A 19208-nucleotide genomic window follows, 5' to 3' on the forward strand; every position below is an offset into this window, starting at 1 on the left:
CTACCAATTTTTGGATGTCTGAACAGGTTCAAATCGAACCACCCCCTGGTTCTGTTCAAATTCGATCCTGCAGCTCGAACCTGATGGCTGGTTCAGTTCAAATACAAACCTTCAAACCACCCTGGTTCGAATTCAAACCGGTTCGAATTCAAACTGGTTCGCACATCCCTACTAACTTGTCTCATTAATGCAAATGGAGCTTGGCCATGACTGACTAGTCTGCTTGCTGCCCACTGGTCTTTCAAAGCAGCCACAGGGCCTCGCTCCATAGTCTTCCCCGCAAAGGTGGCCTTTGCTCTCCCTCATCTTTGCTCCTCTGCCTGTAAGCAGCGGCAAGCTCAGCATGCTTCCCTTAAGCTAACGCTTGCTCTTCGGTGGTGGGAGAGGACAGAAGAGGAGAGGACCACAGCCTGCCGCTCAGCTTCACACGCGGCCACGACAAGGACTTCTTGCTTCAGCTAGCAGCACAAGTCTGGACAGTACAGAGGGTGCTGCCGGCTGCCATCACACTGTGGGGCGGGGGGAGGCCTGCAGAGAATGCAGAGATTGGGCAGTGTTAAGAGGGGAGTGTTAACAGTGAGACACCCAGTCTCTTAATGTAAGTACGACAGGCTTGTCAGGCAGCACAGAGTACATTCGGGGTACTGAAGAAATTATTCCGGGCACGTAGCCTGGCGGTCCAGTGCTATCAATACTGCCTGGCCTATATTTAAAGAGGGTCAATTTCCTCACCTCCCTATAATATTAGAGAGAGTTTCTCCACATCTTCCTCCCCATCTCCTTGGCCCTTGCCCACTCTTTCTCTGAAGCCCCACATCTTCCCAGCTCGTTGCAGAGTTCGAAAAGCATTTTGCCTGTGGATCAACTGGTCTCCTGTGGATTGTTCCGCTTGTGGATTAACTGGTGCTTGTACAAACTGGATGTGTAACTGAATAGTCTTCCACAGTCCGCACATGCATATGGTCTCTCTCCTGTGTGGATTCTCTCATGTCTAACCAGGTCTGCTTTGTCCCGGAAGCCTTTATAGCAGAGAAAACACCAGTAGTTCTTTTGCCCCCTGCGACTCAGGTTTCTTTTCACGGATTGGGGGCCTCCATCCACCCTTGGCGTATGTTTGACGTGATGAGCCCTCACTGACCAATCCTCTGCAATGTACCCAGTCAGAAAGGTTTCAGAGACATCTATGTTGGACGTCTCTGACAATCTGTGCTGCAATGCTGCAGGTGCAAAGGACACATTTGTTTCATCCTCTTGAACTTCCCCGTTGATTACTGAAAGAGAAAAAAAGCCAGAAGAGAATCACAGTATATTTATTTACCTTTATATACTGCCATTCATCCTAGAACCCCATGGCAGTGAACTGTAAATCATAAAATTTCATTTTAAAGGCACATTATTATTATTTATTCAATTTCTATACTGCCCCCCTTCCAAAAATGCTTCAGGGTGGTTTACACAAAGAAATAATAAAGAAATAAGATGGCTCCTGTCCCCAAAGGGCTCACAATCTAAAAAAAACCATAAGATAGACACCAGCAACAGTCACTGGAGGTACATTAAAAACTGACACACAGCCTCAGAAATCAGAGAAATGGGGTGGGGGTGGGGGAATACCCCTTAAACAAAAGTCTGAGTAAAAACAACAGTCCTCAGTCTCCTTTGAAATACTGGGAGAGTGATATGTGGATCTCATCTGACAGCGAGCTGGGGCAGCCACTAGGAAGGCCCTGTCCTACATGCTTGACCACTGTGCTTCAGCAGATGTTGGTGACATGTGGAGCTGTGCTCTCTTAGCTGATCTAGTCACATACCAGAGAGCCAGCGTGGTATAGTGGTTAGAGTGCTGGACTAGGACTGGGGAGACCCAAGTTCAAATCCCCATTCAGCCATGATAATAGCTGGGTGACTCTGGGCCAGTCACTTCTCTCTCAGCCTAACCTACTTCACAGGGTTGTTGTGAAAGAGAAACTCAAGTATGTAGTACACCGCTCTGGGCTCCTTGGAGGAAGAGCGGGATATAAATGTAAATAAATAAATAAATAAATATAAATAAATACGCAGATAGGAGCAGGCATCCCTTTAGGTATTATAGGCCAGTTTCTCTCCCCCTACAATTTACACCTTGGCAGGGCCAGCCTGTCAAGTACGCAAACCTGGAGCACGAATCCTTGGGTGGGCACAAGTGGCTGCCCAACTACCCTAGTATATGAATTAAGTAGCAGGCGCCACCCCATGCCACTGTATACCAGCAGCCCAGTTTTGCCGCCTACCTGCCCGCCCACCCTCCCACGGAAGAGAGAGAGAAGTTTTGCTGTTTCATTACCAGCACCAGAGCTCCCTCCCTGTGTGGAAGTCGAATGGCAGAGTTCCCTCCATCTGGCTGATCTCTCGCGTGCTTTCCTCTCCTTTCAGTGCCCTCTCTGCCCACCCCCTCCCTCTGCTCTGTGACTGCTGAGGCTGCTCACGCAGAAGTCTCCATCCCGGTTTCTCAACTGCCCGGACCCCAAACAGGAAGTAAGTGGTGCACACGACCGTTGGCTTGGCTGCAAGCCAAGTGGCACAGCAGGGAAATGTTTGACTAGCAAGCAGAAGGTTGGTGGTTCGAATCCCCGCTGGTACTATATTGGGCAGTAGTGATATAGGAAGATCCTGAAAGGCATCATCTCATACTGCATGGGAGGAGGCAATGGTCAACCCCTCCTGTATACCAAAGAAAACCACAGGGCTCCATGGGCGTCAGGAGTTGAAATAGACTTGACAGGACACTTTACTTTTAGTCCAAAAACAGCTGTGTGGCCCAAGTTGAGCAGGCCTGGAATAGAGGAAGGGGGGCATCAGACCAGTTCCAAGCTCCTCAACTCTTTTCCCTCAATGACCCTCTACCACACAAGATAAAAACAAAAGTTGGCCCAACCTCAGCTGGTCTTGTGGTAGCAAGCATGACTTGTCCCCTTAGCTAAGTGGGATCTGCCCTGTTTGCATATGATTTGGAGACTAGAAGTGTGAGCACTGCAAGATATTCCCCTCAGGGGATGGAGCTGCTCTGGGAAGAGCAGAAGGTTTCACGTTCCCTCCCTGGCTTCTCCAAGATAGGGCTGACAGATTCCTGCCTGAAACCTTGGAGAAGCCACTGCCAGTCTGTGAGGACAATACTGAGCTAGATAGACCAATGGTCTGATTCAGTATATGGCAGCTTCTTATGTTCCTAACAGCTGAAGTTAAAGCTGGGGCTTTGCACTTCTTGGCTGGGGCGGGGGCAGTATCATCAAACTTTGTCTAGGTCACACAGAAAAAAAATTCCTGGGGCCAGCCCTGCACCCTGGGTATACTTGGTACTCTCATTTGCTGTGAGTTTGACTTTATTGTGCTTTTTCTTTTCTGCACAGAACATTGGAAGCTCCCCTCTACCAAATCAGATCCTTGGTCAATCATGTCTACACGGACTGGCAGCAGCTCTCTAGGCAGGGGCCTTCCCCAGCCGCACCTGGATACATCCGGGACTGAACCCGGAACCTTCTGCATGCCAAACAATTGCTCTACCATTGAGCTACAGCCCCATCCATGACACCCACTCGGCTCCTACCTGTGTAATGCTTGCCTTCCAGATGTTTTCTCAGGTGTCTGTTGAGGGCCGGCTTCTGAGTGAAGCCCTGCCCACACTCAAGGCAGCTGAAAGGTTTCTCTCCCGTGTGGACTGTCTGGTGCCGCTGAACTTGGGAAACGTCCCGGAAACTCTTCCCACATTCCAGGCACTCGGGACGCTTGCGAGCACTGGCGTGAATCTTCCGGGTACTCGTAGGAATCTTCTGGTGCTCAAAGTTCACAAAATCTGTTTTGGCCAGAGGAGAAAATGAAATGAGCAGACACAGCCCATGCAATGATTAATTCCTGGAAGAAGGGAGCCATATAAGACTTAATCAGGGCAGATGTGTCCTCCCTGTCCCCTATCCGATGTTCTGACCCACTATCACCCAATCCCTGGGGTAGGGCAGTTCATCTCAACGGGCTTCATCTGAACTCTCGAACATGCTCTTTTAAATAAGACGTTAGTCTCACATTAAAATTGTGCATTCAGAAGTGGTTTGGATAAACCATGCGATTAGGTGCTGGTGCTGAGTGGAACATCTGCTCCTCCCTCACACGTTCAAAAGAGGCAGTCAGAGTCTCATCCAAACTGGCCCGATATGCAAACCACTACACACTAGGGATGTGCAGGGGAGGCTCGAAGGCGGGGTGTGTCTGCTGCTTTAAGGGCGGGGAGGGTGCACTTACCCCGCCCGCCGCTCTTCCCCCGCCAGTGCTCCATTTTTAGGGACCAACCTGCCACCCTGTTTGCCCCCTTTACTGGAACTAATCGGAAGTATCCGACGCGTGCGTGCCCGCTGTGGGAATATAGTCTATTCCCAACTATATCAATGCACCTAAAGAAAGTGCTAAAGCAAATACAGGCAGACCTAGCCAGAAGGCAGTGTTCCGTGTAACAGGGATTCCCGGATGCTGACTAGAACTCCCATAATCCCCAGCCAAAGGCCATTACAGCTGGGGATCCTGGCAGTTGTAGACAAAAACCATCTGTGAATTTCTTTTACAGGGAATGCTGTTAGAAGGCCCCTTTCTGCCTAAATTATAAATGAAGCAGCCTAGAGGCAGCTCTATTAAGGATAAGGCGGCACTATGCTAGAAGCATTCAAAATGTGCTTATTGTTCTCCAGGTAAGCTAGGAAAAGGTTGCCATCTCAGAATAAAAACACTGTCATCGTTTGGCTTGCCTTAAGATGACCGGATATTCTGTCCACCATTACCATCATGCTCCATTAATTTATTAGACGAAGTTTGGTCGGAAAGTGACCAGATTTCTTCCAGTTAGTACTGATAAATTTAGCAGCTATAGCAAGGCGATTAACAATTTATCTTGTGAATTAGTCAATAAAACCAGATATTTTTACTCTGCTCCTAGGCTGGCTTATATTAAAAAACAACAACTAATCAACAGCAGATCATGAAGACCACAAAGTTGTGATGTATTTAGCATCCCAAACCTGTGAAGCCTTTGCCTTCCAGATGTTTTCTCAGATGTCGCTTGAGGGCGGGTTTTTGAGTGAAGCCCTGCCCACATTCTGAGCACGTGTAAGGTCTCTCCCCCGTGTGGACCGTCTGGTGCCGAAGGACGTGGGAAACATCCCTGAAACTCTTCCCACATTCTGGGCACTCGGGACACTTGTCATCCGTATGGATCCTCCCGTGTCTAATCAGCTCCAATGCATCCTGGAAGCTTTCGCCACATCGGAGGCACCAATGCCCATGTTCTTCAAGGCGAACAACAGTTTCGTAGACACCATCGCTGCAGCGAGTGTCTTCGTCCCAGCACCTGGTCAGCTCCATTTCATGCTCTTGCTCCAGCCTGTAACTGCTTTCAGGCTGTCCCAATGGCATCCCCAGATGTACTGGAGACTCAGAGCCTCCTTGCTGAGAATTTCGAGACTTACTCCCACTCACAGTCTCCTTGCTGGGTGAAACTGGGTAAACAGTCAGACATCTATCTTTCCCTGTGGCAGAAGAAAGAGAGAGTCAGGTTTGGGGACCACAATAAGAGTATGAAATTTATTTATTTATTTATTTATTTATATTTATATACCGCCCTTCCAAAATGGCTCAGGGTGGTTTACAACAATTAAAAAAAACAATTCAAACGTTAACAGTTAAAATCAAACTATAAATACAGAATAAAACCAATTAAACAATTCAAACAGCTAAAAAACCCTTGAAAAAATCAGGGCAGCAATTGAAAACAATGTAAAACAGTTTTTCAATCATTTAACAACCCTGGAAGGCCAGGCCAAACAGAGAGGTTTTAAGGGCTCTCCTCTCACAGTAATGATCTCAAATTACGGATTTCTGCCGGGAGTGCATTCCACAGTCCAGGAGCAGCTACAGAGAAGGCCCGCCTCTGAGTTGCCACCAGATGAACCGGTGGTAACTGGAGATGGACTTCCTCAGATGACCTTAACGTGCGGTGGGAATCATGCAGAAGAAGGCGTTCTCCAAGATAACTCGGACCTAAGCCACTCAGGGCTTTAAAGGTAATAACCAGCACTTTGTATTTTGCCCGAAAACATATCGGAAGCCAGTGTAACCGTTTCAAAACAGGCATAATATTGGCTCTCCAGGTTACCCCAGAGACCAATCTGGCTGCCGCAAATAGAAGATACTTTCTATTTAAGAAAGAGCTGGGAATGTTATGATCCTTAGGAACACATAACTGGAGTGCCTGCAGATGAGAGAGAGTTACTGACAGACTTGGGGTGACTCACAGATAAATCAGTTGAAGAATACCCGCTCAAGGCCGTCACAACCCTTCTGCTTCTGAGGGGCAAAGGGGTCTAAAACTTTTTGGTATTCTCACCAGCCATTTCACAATTTTGTGTTTCTGAGGGGGAAGGGTTTTGACACATCTAAGCTCTTGGTAGGGGGGTTTAACCTCACCGCAAAGAACTGTATGTATGTGAACTTTCCTGAGGAACAGAGGGGGCAGTTGTACAGGAGAACCACCGCTCCCTCCGTGGAGGAAATAATCAGCAAAGGGGGTTAATTCCACATATCCGCGAGTCGGAGGCAGCCGGAAATGACTGCGGAGGTCATTTCCAGCCACCATTTCGTAAAACGGAGCAGTTTTGTGGCTTTTTTATTTGAAACCCCCCGCAGAAAATCATGGAAAATAAGCTTTAAAAACTGATGGTTTCCAACTTCAGGGGGGGAGTTGCTGGAGGCCCGAAGAGCATGGTAGGGCACTTTATTTTGCCCCTTTCAAACCTTTGGGGGAGGGTTATGGGCAATTTTCTGGCCTCTGGAAACCGAACCCCCACGATCCCGTTGCCCCAATGACTCCATATTTGCGGTTTCCATATCCGTGGTAATCACGGAGAATGGAACCTCTGCGAATACCAAGGTTCTCCTGTACACTAAATCTGTTAACCTGCTGATCATTACAGACACAATAAATTCACAACATTCATTTTTTTTAAACACACACACACTGGGGATATACTGCAACATTTTGTTGCAGGTCCATACTTCATACATGTGTACAGATGGATGTCTGAACCAACTCTGAGTAACACAAATATAATGAGAGATGGGAGAGAATAATAATCGAAAAAGGATTTGTTTTCATGGGGTGTGCGTGTGTGGATATGTAAACACCTAATGAAAGAAAGAGGTAACATACATTGTGTTGGAACTGAGACTTTTAAATGGTACATTACAAAGGAACTAATAAAAATAATAATATGCAAGGAGCTTTGCTGGACAAGAACCAGAAGGAACCCTTGTTCTTAGGCAGTGTCAGAGGGGGATGAGGAGGGCAAATCCTCCCCCACAAGTAGCTTGCCCCTGCCTGCCCCTCACGCCTGAATTATGAACTGAAAACTAAAATTAAGCTTCAGTCCTAACCAGGACACCCAGCACCTCATAGGTCTCATTTCCACTGCCATCTTTAAGAAAGAAACATTGGCAGTCTTACCGTGAAGGTCCCAGTGTTTGGAGGATATCCCTTTAAGTGGGTTGTCATGCCCACTTGCTCCCAGACAGGATCTTGTGGCTCTTTCAGGCTCCCATTTCGTGAATGTTTTGCGACGATGCTAACAGAAAGAAGAGACTCCAGCAAAAACATACAGCGAACGTGGCAGGACAATGTAACGTAGGAGAAAAAACATTAATATAGAACATCAGCTGTGTGCAATAATAAGACAATATGACCAGCAATGGTCAGAAAGAACACACATGAGAGAACTGAGAAGGGAAAGACCTGTTAATACTGCATAGGAAATGACATGGAAGGTAGGTTACAACATGCCGATGAAACCAAATTACAGAAAAAGAGATGAAGGCCAATCACCCACGATGCAAGGTGGGCCAGATACCCTCTGAACACTGGGAAGAAAGGACCTTCACGGTAAGACTACCAATGTTACTTTCTCCCCCAGTGTAGGAGGGTATCCCTTTAAGTGGGACATACCAAAGCGGTAATCTCAGGGGGTGTGGGCAGTGTTGTTAGGTAGTACAGATTGAGAAAGATGTTAGGAAGAGACCACCTGCTGGAGCACTGTACGCCCAAGCACAGCTTGAGAGGATTGGTAGAATGATGGTTTTTAGAGTCACACGAATGGGGACGACGATGTCCAGGTGGCTGCTTTGCAGAGGTCTTCAATGAGAGTGTTGGCAGAGAATACAGCTGACGTGGCTGCACTCCTGGTGCAGTGGGCGGTGAAGGAAGATGCAGTGCTTCCTACACTAACGTTGTGCAGGCCTTGATCTGGCCAATGTTGCCTTGGATATGACTGATGCTGGTTGGAATGAGACGAACAGAGCATCCAGTCTGCGTATGTCCTTCATCCTTCTGTGTAGATTTTCAGAGCTCTCCTCCTATCCAGTTTGTGCCATAGAACCTCTTTCGGGTGAACGGGTGAGGGGCAGAAGGATGGGAGTATGATGTCTTGGTTTCTCTGGAAGGGCAAGTCTGTGAGTCTGCCCCCCACCAGAGGAGAGGTGGCATCATGGTGGTGTTGGTTGCTGTTGTCGCTTATTGAAGGGTCTGGTGAACTGCGGTTAGTCTGACTCTGCCTGTTTGGTTGGCAAGTCCTTGGGTTCCAAGACTGGCGCCAGTTGGCACGGGATGTTCTGTTCTATAGTTGTAGAAGCCTCTGTTAGGATAAAAAAAGGTGTTCTGTCTGAAGGGGCACCTATATTCAGTTTTGGAGGATAGCATCACTTTCTTCTTGCCTTTTGTCTTGACCAGGACTGAGTTGAGGGCTGCCCCAAATAGCTTGGACCCCTGGAAAGGGGAAGATGCCAGGTTTATCTTTGATTGAGAATCCACACCCCATGGTTCAAGCCAGAGGCCTCTGTGGACCGAGACGTCTGACACAATGGCGCATGCAGAGAACTGCATACTGTCTGGCTAGCATCTTCCATAAAGGCCGCAGCCTTAGCGATTTTAGAGAGGCTTTGCTTGACCTGGCCAGGGGTAAGCTGGTTAACAAGCTCTTTGGCCCATAAGAAGGATGCTCTGGCAAATATTGACATTGTGGCAGACACCTTGAGTGCAGACGTGGAAGCGTCACAAGATCTGTGTAGCAGATCATCACTCCCCTTGTCTTCAGGTGCCTTGAGCTTCTCCTCACCTTCCTTTGCCAAAACCACCCCAGAAATGAGGGTTGCCATGGGTGCACCAGCCAGTGTTATGACCAACTTAGCGTTGATGTCATCAGGTAAGTTGTAGAATCATTTAGGTAGAGTGCCAAGACCCTCAGAAGATGTGGGGGCTTCCCACCCTTCCTTGATAATGTCTCTGAAGAGGTGGGGGAAGGAACAACAGTTTTAGCATGTGGTGAAGTGGCTGGGAAAACCTCGGAGGCCAATGTTTCAGTGATGTTAGATCCCACCGCCTCTGGGTTAGTTTGCAGAGTCTTACATGTTTTTGCCAACAAAATTTAAAAGTCCTCATGTTTGAATAGTTTTGGGGGGGGGAGTTTGCTGACTCCTGGTTAGCGTCTGATGACCATTAAGTGTGGAATCCTGGGATCCTGAGGTAGAAGTCTCAGAGTGTGACCTGGCTCAGGGCACAAGAGTGGGAAAAGCTGTGCTGACTAGGGGGATTGGCCAGAGGGGCTGCTGGCACTGCCCGTTGGACTGTGGTAAGCAGGGCACCAGCCAGTATATCACGGTCAGTGGGCCCTGTGTTGCCCCCCCCCCAGTGGAGAAACAGATAATGAATGTACCAAAATGGTGCTGAGTGGACATGTAGGGGGTGAGCGTGTTGGAGGGTACTCACGTCGCAGCTGTAAAGCTGTCTAGTTCACCTTGGTAGGTGGCATGTATGCTGGGAGGGAATTAATGCGCCTTCTGCACCATGGTGGAGACTCCTGCTGCGCCCCCTTAGACCCCTAGAGTGATCATGGAGGTCATAGGAACATAGGAAGCTGCCATATACGGAGTCAGACCATTGGTCCATCTAGCTCAGTATTGTCTTCACAGACTGGCAGCGGCTTCTCCAAGGTTGCAGGCAGGAATCTCTCTCAGCCCTATCTTGGAGATGCTGCCAGGGAGGGAACTTGGAACCTTCTGCTCTTCCCAGAGCGGCTCCATCCCCTGAGGGGAATCTCTTACAGTGATCACACATCAAGTCTCCCATTCATATGCAACCAGGGCAGACCCTGCTTAGCTAAGGGGACAAGTCATGCTGGCTACCACCAGACCAGCTCTCCTCTCCATCAGGGGAGTACCTGCATTGCACTCTCCAATTACCTGGGTGATCGGCACCTCCACCCTTCTGGTTAGTGCATGTGGTAGGAAATGGGCATGCTCACAGGCTGGGATTGGGCGGTGGGCCGGGCTGGAGAGCACCGATGATGGTGAGCTCTCTGCAACCTCTCACCAAGCTCCGGGCTGAGGCTGAAGCGGGAGCGCTTCCGAGGCAGGAATGGCAGGCTGCACTGGCTGAGGAGGATTTACACCAGGCGCCGCTGGTGCAACCGGAAGGACAGAGGGAGGCGGCTGTGGCTTGTTAACGGAGGTGCAGCGGGTGGAAGTGAAGGCGCCATGCCCGCCCTCCGGACCTCGGCCGCAACCAGCTCTCTAATCCAGAAAGAGCTCCGGGCGGGGGGGGGGAGGGAATTCTCTCCATGTAGGGATGGTGGTCAGGAAAAGTCCAAAATGGGGCCACGCCTTGATCTAGGTTCTGTGGCGGGAGGACTGCAGGCAGAGGGGAGCACAGCATCACCGGCGTTCTCATCACGCTGATGTCCTCTGGAGGCAGCAGGAGCGGCGGAGTTTGTACCCTGTGGGGTTGGGGCTGCAGGCCGCCCTCACTAGGCTCCAGCTGTATCTCCGGCTCAATCGGGTACCCGGGGCTTGTGGGTAGCAGGTGAGGCCCGGTCCACACTGAGCGGTTCTTTGCGCTCTAACTCCCAGTGTACCAGCACCTGAATGGTGACCAGGGAGGTTCTTCGAGGCGGCGAGGAGTCTTCTTCTCGGGAACTTTGTGCAGCTTGTGCCGCAGTGAGCCGCACCCTCCTGGATGAAGAGTCTGTGTGGGAGGGATCCAAATGCCTCCAAACACGCGCCAGGGTGTCTCCCGGGAGGCACCGGTGCCGAGGCCTCAGAGAGGAAGAATGTAGGCGCTGCCCACTGCATAGACTCAAGGGAAAGGAAAGTGGGGGGAAACGAATGTAGGAACAAACGGTAATGGTTTTTTAAAAAAACAAAAACAAAAACAGGGAAGCAAGAGGAGATGGAAGAGTGAGAGGGGGGGACAAAACTAGGAGGATTTGAGAAGGAAAAAGAGAAAACACGCTAAGAAGTGCTGGAGCTCTGTGGAGACCTGTTCAAGGAGCGAGACAGGATCAGAACTGGGCAGTCCTAGCCCAGAGGCACCATGGGAGCCTGAAAGTGTCACAAGATCCTGTGCCAACCCACTTCAGGGGGAAACCTGCTACACTGGGAGAGAAATAAAGAGACAGCAGGAATCCTTCCCGAGCCGTAGGAGAGGGCTCCCATTCTCTTACCATCACCATATCCCAGCGAAAATGAGAGAAGACCCACTTCTTTCCTAAGGCCTCTACTTGGGTGCCAGCAAAGGATCTGCGGGTAGAGAGGGGATTAAGGGTGACCATAAATAATGGCTGGCTAATGGCACAGCGGGGAAATGACTTGCCTAGCGTGCAAGAGGTTGCCGGTTCAAATCCTCGCTGGTATGCTTCCCAGACTATGGAGGAACACCCAGATCGGGCAGCAGCAATAAAAGGAAGATGCTGAAAGGCATCATCTCATACTGCGTGGGAGAGGGCAATGGTAAACCCCTCCTGTATTCTACCAAAGACAACCACAGGGCTCTGTGGTCATCGGGAGTCGACACCGACTCGACAGCACAACTTTACTTTACTTAGTGAACCAAGTCTAAATTTTAGGATCCCTGGAACAAGGGCTGCTCTCAGCACAAAGCAGCTTCATTAGTTTCCCTTGCCGTGCTGGACAGTACCTCAGCTTCACCAGTGCAATAGAGGTTCCAAGTCACACCACTCAGGGTTGGTGGGGATGGTGACACACCCCTCCCCATTAACAGAGAGAGGGCCTACCTGATGAGCTGGAAGCCGGATCATCCTCCAACCGGGTCTCTTTTGGTTGGGAGCCCAGTGGAGACCATTCTGCCTCGGGGGAGACTACCACCACTAAATCCTCGCATGGCCTCAACACCTAAAAGAGCAGGAAGAAATCCAGTCAAGTCAGTGCCTCTAAGCCAGGGAGGAGGAGAGCTGGCCTTGAGGTGGCAAGCATGAATTGTCCCCTTTGCTAAGCAGGGTCCACCCTGGTTTGCATTTGAATGGGAGACTCCATGTGTGAGCACTGTAAGAGATTCCCCTCAGGGGATGGAGCCGCTCTGGGAAGAGCACCTGCCTGCTTGCACACATAAGGTTCCAAGTCCCCTGGAAGATACTCCCCTTAGGGGATGGGAAGAGCATCTGCCTGCTTTCATGCAGAAGGTTCCAAGTTCCCTCCCCGGCTTCTCCAAGATAGGGCTGAGAGAGATTCCTGCCTGCAACCTTGGAGAAGCCGCTGCCAGTCTGGGTAGACAATACTGAGCTAGATGGACCAATGGTCTGACTCGGTATATGGCAGCTTCCTATGTTCCTAAGTGCATGCTTGAGGTATGCATCTCCTTTGGCCCTCTTTTTCCACAGTGTGGCAAAGCTTACATTCTTATTAAAAAGGTGGGTGTTTCCATAGAACTCTCTCACCACATTAATATTGAGGAACAGAGCTCAACACATGGGCCTACAGATGAGTGGTAGAGCACCCACTTGATATGCAGAAGGTTCCAGGTTTAATCGCTGGGAGCATCTTCAGGTGGAGGTGGGAAAGAACCCTGTCTAAAATCTTGGAGAGCTGCTTCTAGTCAGTGTGGACAGTAATGACCTAGATAGACCAAGGGTCTGACTCAACAGGTGGCAGCGACATCTCCAAGTGGGGTTGGGAAAGACTCCTGCCTAAAAAAAACCTGGAGATCCGCTGCCAGTCAGTGTTGGAAATACTAGGCTAGACAGACTCAGCAGGCGGCAGCTTTATACAATTTCCATCCAAAACAATGATGTGAATCAATGCAAATTCAGGGTGGAAGGAGACAATCACAATCCAAACTCTATCTCACCTTGGCTCCTTGTTGCTGCCCCCTGACAAAATCTTCTGCCAGAACCACTGCCTGGCAGCAGGCCTGAGGATAACGTTGTCTGACCCAACTCTGCATTTCCTGAGGCAGGACTGCCAGGAACTGCTCCAGTATTAACATTTCCAGGATCTGCTCTTTTGTGCATCTCTCTGGCTTCAGCCACTGTTGACAAAGTTCCCGAAGGTTGTCGCAAGCCTCTCGGGGTCCTTTGGCCTCCTGATAACAGAACTGCCTGAAATGCTGACGCTGCATCTCTGTCGTGATGGCATTCTCTGCTCTCATGATCTCTTCCTTCTCTGTTCCATTTTCTCGAACACCTGGATAGTTAAAGGCCTGTAGAATGTCTCTGTTGTTGTCCACCAGGATGTGGGTAACCTCCTCTCCTCTGGACCACTGGCTGGTATCAATAATTGTCCCAGAAGAGATCTTAATATTGCCCCCTGTCAAAAGTTTTGACTGCTGTGAACTTCCCCATTCAGAGTGAAGGGGTTGCACCGCCCTCAAGACTTCCTGCCACTGGGTTTCCCAGCGCTGGGCCAATCCCTCCTCTGGTCCCGGAGTCAACTCTTGGGGGGCCACCCAACCTAGAAATTCCCCAATGGTCCCAACCTGGATGACACGAGGGGCCGTACTTTCCCCTTCCGGTTCTAGAAGCCGTGCCTGGGCATGCTCCTCTGGTTTCATGATGGGGGCCACGCCCTCTTCTAGAACATTCTGGAACGGAACACTCACAAATCCTTTGATCAATTCAGCAGCCATTTTGTCTGCCTAGACTTGGTAGGAAGTGGTTTCGCATATGGTGAAGGAAACAGTTTCTATAAGGCTTGGAAGTACAACAGCTACAAACACAAGGATACTTGAATGTTACTATAGCAAGCCACTCAAGTTAAAAAAAATAAAGTATTTGTAGCCAACTTCTCAGTGTGTAGCTAGGTCGATCTTGGTAACACTTTTATTCAAGATGTGGGCAATTGCATCTCCATGACTGTGACACTGCGGGGTGCTGGGAGGAATCTGCATCTATCCTGGCAACTAATCACACCTTGAGAGGGGAGACACATCTCACATCTCCATGTCTAGCCACATTGCCCGACTCCTCACAAGTGGCACAACTGAATTTGTTGGCGATGCTGCAGATTTTGAAGAGCTCCAGTCAAAGAACTGGTTGCTGCAGGAATCAGTGAGATTTCAGAGTGCAAGTCGAGGGTTTCCCTGAAGGAAAGAGACAATAAACCGGAATAAACAAATGACCCCATGGACTGACAGAGCACCCTGAAAGCAAAACAACAGGGCAGTTCACACAATCAGCTGGGAATGTCCAGAGTTGTAGTCTAACAATATCTGGAGATCTTCAGCTTGGGCCATCCCATTGTGTAATAATTAGGGTAAAATGAGTCTATAGATGAGCTGCTAACCATCTGGGGTCTCCAGGAATCAACATTTTTATTTTATTGTTAAATTTATATACCAACTTTCATTAAAAACAATCACAAGGCGGTTTACAAAAGTTAAAAAACATACAATAAAAATGACAATATTTTTAATTAAGCTAAAAATATAACACAAATCTAATTTAAAATCTATAAAATATCATCTACAGTTGACTCTTGAAAGCAATCTGGAGATTTGAATGCCTTGATGCTGTGAAAAATACGGGGGGAGGGCAGTGTCTCCAGAAATAGCTTCAGTTAGAGTTGATAACACTAATCAGCACTTAAATCTGCCTATTTTCCTCCTCCCTTCCTCCCTCTTATACATAATGTCCAATTAGAATGTAGGCCTGCCTTGGAGGGGGCCCCTTTTACTTTTCATACAAAGTCCTTATGAGTATTTTAGACACTTAATAGTTTTGTTTCGCTCCATTTTTATCCTGCCCTTCCCACCAAAGAGCTACCCCCCCCACACAAATATTCCTCATCCCCCCATCCGCCATTCTGTAACTTTACATCAAAGTTTCTGACTATACAGTCATTGTAGATTATGGCCCTATACCTTGAATTATTTTTAAAGCCTCAGTTGTTTCACGAAGCCTTATTCATTCACTCCTCTGCCCCAGAACAAGCTGCAGAAATCAATACAGCCAATTAATGAGGAGACTCGTTAATTTCCTTATCTCTAAGTATTTGGTATATAACAAAATCCTCGCTCCCCTAATAACATTCTCTGCTCCCCAAGACTAGTATTCAATGTAGTGCTCATGGTCACCTCTTAACTCATTTTGTCCTAACCACAACCCTGCAAGGTAGGATGCACTGTGAGACTTTGACAAGCACAAGGTCACCCAGTAGATTTTGGGACTGAGTGGAGATTTGAACCCGGGTTTCCTAGGTTCAAGTCAGACACCCAGTCCAGTACACACTGCACTAGCCAAAACAAACAGCAGCAACATTTTTGCACCTGTGCACAGAGCACCCATTCACTAAACATCCACTTAATCTTATTTGTGGTGCTTGTAGCAGATACAAAAAATGTGTTACTTCCATTTCTGTTTTTGCCCACCCCTCTACCCCCAAACAACATCATCTTAAAATATATATATACATGTACTATATGTTATATATAGTCCGTTGCAGCCTACCTATCAAAAGGATATTTCCCCCACCACTAGAAATGCACAAATAGCTCCATACTTTACCTATTTAAGCAAAACTGTCACATTTACTCTTACCCTCTTTACTCTTTTCTGTGCTACCCACATTGAGAATTCTTTCTCGTTTTCAAAGTGGTTTATAAATATTCTCAATAAGTTAATATAACGTGGCAGGAAGATGGTGCAATGGCACAGCTTGGGCATTTTGTTAAGAAAAGCAAACATGTAGGTCTTACAACTTTAGAAGACCCCCGTCTTAAACACCTCCCACCCCTTTCTTCTCCGACAAGTTGCATTCCATTTAAAACATAAGAAGAGCCTGGCAGGATCAAACGCCTATTTAACCTCGTAGTCTGCTTCCAACGGTGGTCAATCAGACCCCCCCGAGAAGTTGAGACGCAGGACAGGGAGGCAATAACTCTTGCCTGCTGTCACTTCCCTGCAACTGCTGGATTTCACATTTGTAATAGAAACAATTTCCGATCATTATGATGTGCCCCTTTGAAACTGAGCCTGCAATTCCAGACGCGATCTACGATCCACTCTGTGACACATCTGGGTCCAAAGCGAACAGAACTGGAACGTGGCGGGGAGGAAACCTGGAAGCGTTTCCAGCAGGGCTCGCTCCCTCCGGCTCCCGTCATCCGCTTTTGTCTCAAGCCCCCTGCCTGCATGCAACTCACAGCGCCTTGCACCCCACCGCCTTAATCTGCCAGGCCCGCAGCAAAGGTAGGCGGCTAACTTCCTGCTGTTCTAGCGCTTTCCTATCTGGGAGGGAAGACAGGAAGAGGCCAGCCTTCAATTACATTCTCCGCCCCTCAGGCCTGGGCGCTTTTCAGCCTCTCTAGGAACCAGAGCATCCTCGGCTTAACCCTTCCAGTGCCTCACTTGAAAAGCAAGGAGGCTGAGAACTGTGCGTCTGGTGCATGCACCAGTGTACAGACATCGCTACACTTGCACAGCATAACGTCTGAATGGGGCTTAAGAGGCGACTCAGATATGCGAACTGCAGATGTCTGGACATGGAACGTTCAGGTATTTTTCTCCTGCTTGGCTGATGAGCAAAGGCACACCCAGGTGATTTTGGAGGCGGAACCCAAAGGATTTTGGAAACCCCGCCCCCCCCAGCAAGTTAAGCATCATCCCCCTACACACATACATACACACCATGACAAAGGCAGTATTTTTAACACATGGGTTCTTGAGGGTACAAAAAGCAACTGAGCTCACAAGAATATAAAACAGGTATTTATTTTATTTATTTTTTTAGCACATTTAGCCAGCGTGAGTGTAGTGGTTAGAGTGCTGGACGAGGACCAGGAAGACCAGAGTTCAAACCCCCATTCATTCATGAGAATTGCTGGGTGACTCTGGGCCAGTCACTTCTCTCTCAGCCTAACCTACTTCACAGGGTTGTTGTGAAGAGAAAATCAAGAGTAAGTACACCGCTCTGGGCTCCTTGGAGGGAGAGTGGGATATAAATGTAAAGAATAAAAAATAAAATAAAAGTATTGACTGCTTGACTTCCTTAGACTCGAGGCAGTTTACAGAAATTAAAACAAGGGGGGCGGGGAGAGAAAGAAAGAAAGAAAAAGAAAGGTGGGGGAGGGCCCCTACACACTAACAACTGAGAGCCTGGCTAAATAAATAAGTTTTCAGAATCTTCTTAAAGGACAGAAGGAAAGGGGCATTACGAATCTCAAAAGGCAGAGTGTCCCATAAGGAGGGGGCTGAAACAGAGAAGACCCTCCCATGAGCCCAGGCCCCACATACCTCCTCCGCTGGGCTTGGAACTCTGAGAAGGCCCACCTGAGATGACCTCACAGGGTGGGTCGAAGTTGGATGGGAGAGGCGGTCCTGAAGGTACACAGGCACCAAGCACTGAAGGGTATTACATGTGATAACCAGCAAGTTGAATTGGACCCGGAAGTGAACTGGCGGTCAATGCAGCGACCTCAAAGGTGAAACATGATCATTTTTTTGCTGCCCATAAGCAGCCGGGCTGCAGCACTTTGAGCCAGCGGAAGCTTCCAAGTTGTCTTCAAAGGCAATCCCAGGTAGAGCGCACTGCAATAGTCCAACCGAGAGGTGATGATGACCCCCCAAACGCGAGCCTGCTCTTTCAAGGGGAGTGCAACCCCATCAAGGGGTAAATCAAGGCTTGATTTATGCAAACGTGCATTAGCAGAAACATTTCCACACCCAACTTAACATATTCCCATTCCACATATTTCTTTCCCCATTCTCCCCCTTGTCTCCAAAAACACCTGGCACAGGTCATAATCACACTTGGCCACCCAGTGTGTATCAAGTGTGCACACACATGCATTCAGAGTGGGGCATTCCTGATTCAACCTCAGCAGTATCCAAGATTAACTGAGCGGACATGAAAAAAGGGAATGCGTGAACATGTGCATGCCTTAGAGAGAACATTGCCCCTTGCTAGGAAACCTCTTCCTCCATCCAATAATGGCCAGACACCATAACAGTCACATCAAAAGTATGACCACATCTGCACAATCCAGGGGTCATCAACCACAGGTCCTCAGATATTGTTAAACTACAATTCACATCATCCCTAGTCACAATGGCCTTTAGCTCAGTTCCAAAGTGGGTATATAGTCAGTATCCTCCACCATGAAGACAGATGCAAAAAACTCATTCAGCTCCTCTGCAATCTCTTTATGCTCCTCAATAATCCTTTTCATACTAACTAGAGCCTGTGGAGTCAGACGGTATATAAATTAAATAAAAATGTCCTTATCATCTAAGATTCATTTGAAAAATCCAAGATTCCTTTGAAAGGATTCATCAGTGGCCTTTGGCCATTGTGGCTGGGGATGATGGGAGTTGTAGTCCAACATGAGAACCCAAGGTTTTCAACCCCTGGTCTAATTTGTAGGCTCAGATTGATGTTTCAAATGAATCTTAGATGATGAGGGCATCATATACTCACTCTGGAACTGAGCTTCTCAGGCTTGGAGGCTAAAGAACTGGGCCAATCTGAGGTGATGTTCAGGCTCTATACTCACAGGACAAGAAAGTAGCAAATGTAACCCTGATTTTCAAAAGGGATCCAGAGAGCATCTGGAAAACTACAGGCTGGTTACCTTAACTACTGTGCAAGGTAAATTGATGGAAATCATACTTAAGGACTTTTATATGTTAAACATATGTTAAGCATATTTAACAAACTTCTATATATTAAAACATATAGAAGAACAAGCCTTGCTGAAGGAGAACCAGCATGGCTTATGCTAGGACAAGTCTTGCCTCACTAACCTTTTGGAGTTCTTTGAGAGTGTCAACAGGCTTGAGGCTAAAGGTGATCTGGCTGCCATAGTATACTTGGACTTCCAAAAAGCTTTTGACAAAGTTCCCCATCAAAGGCGCTTAAGT

The 19208-nt window shown here is 48.2% G+C and overlaps 1 protein-coding gene across 4 annotated transcripts; it reads right to left on the reverse strand.

Annotated features, from left to right (window-relative positions):
* LOC128342614 (zinc finger and SCAN domain-containing protein 12-like) lies at positions 1-16639 on the reverse strand. Of its 4 annotated transcripts, none has more exons than XM_053290130.1 (6): positions 16493-16639; positions 13202-14431; positions 12132-12249; positions 5040-5546; positions 3584-3829; positions 1-1271 (listed from the first exon to the last, which is right to left on the reverse strand). In XM_053290130.1, exons 2-6 carry the CDS (start codon positions 13976-13978, stop codon positions 862-864), a joined length of 2058 nt encoding a protein of 685 aa, XP_053146105.1. In that variant the 5' UTR covers positions 13979-14431; positions 16493-16639; the 3' UTR covers positions 1-861. The 4 variants fall into 4 exon arrangements, with proteins under 4 accessions (XP_053146105.1, XP_053146108.1, XP_053146107.1 ...); XM_053290133.1 differs by lacking the exon at positions 16493-16639 and adding an exon at positions 16409-16468; XM_053290132.1 differs by lacking the exon at positions 16493-16639 and adding an exon at positions 15888-16398.
* Between the last annotated feature and the right edge of the window lie 2569 nt (positions 16640-19208).

This window comes from Hemicordylus capensis, chromosome 2 (genome assembly GCF_027244095.1).
Source record: "Hemicordylus capensis ecotype Gifberg chromosome 2, rHemCap1.1.pri, whole genome shotgun sequence".
Lineage (NCBI taxonomy): Eukaryota > Metazoa > Chordata > Lepidosauria > Squamata > Cordylidae > Hemicordylus > Hemicordylus capensis.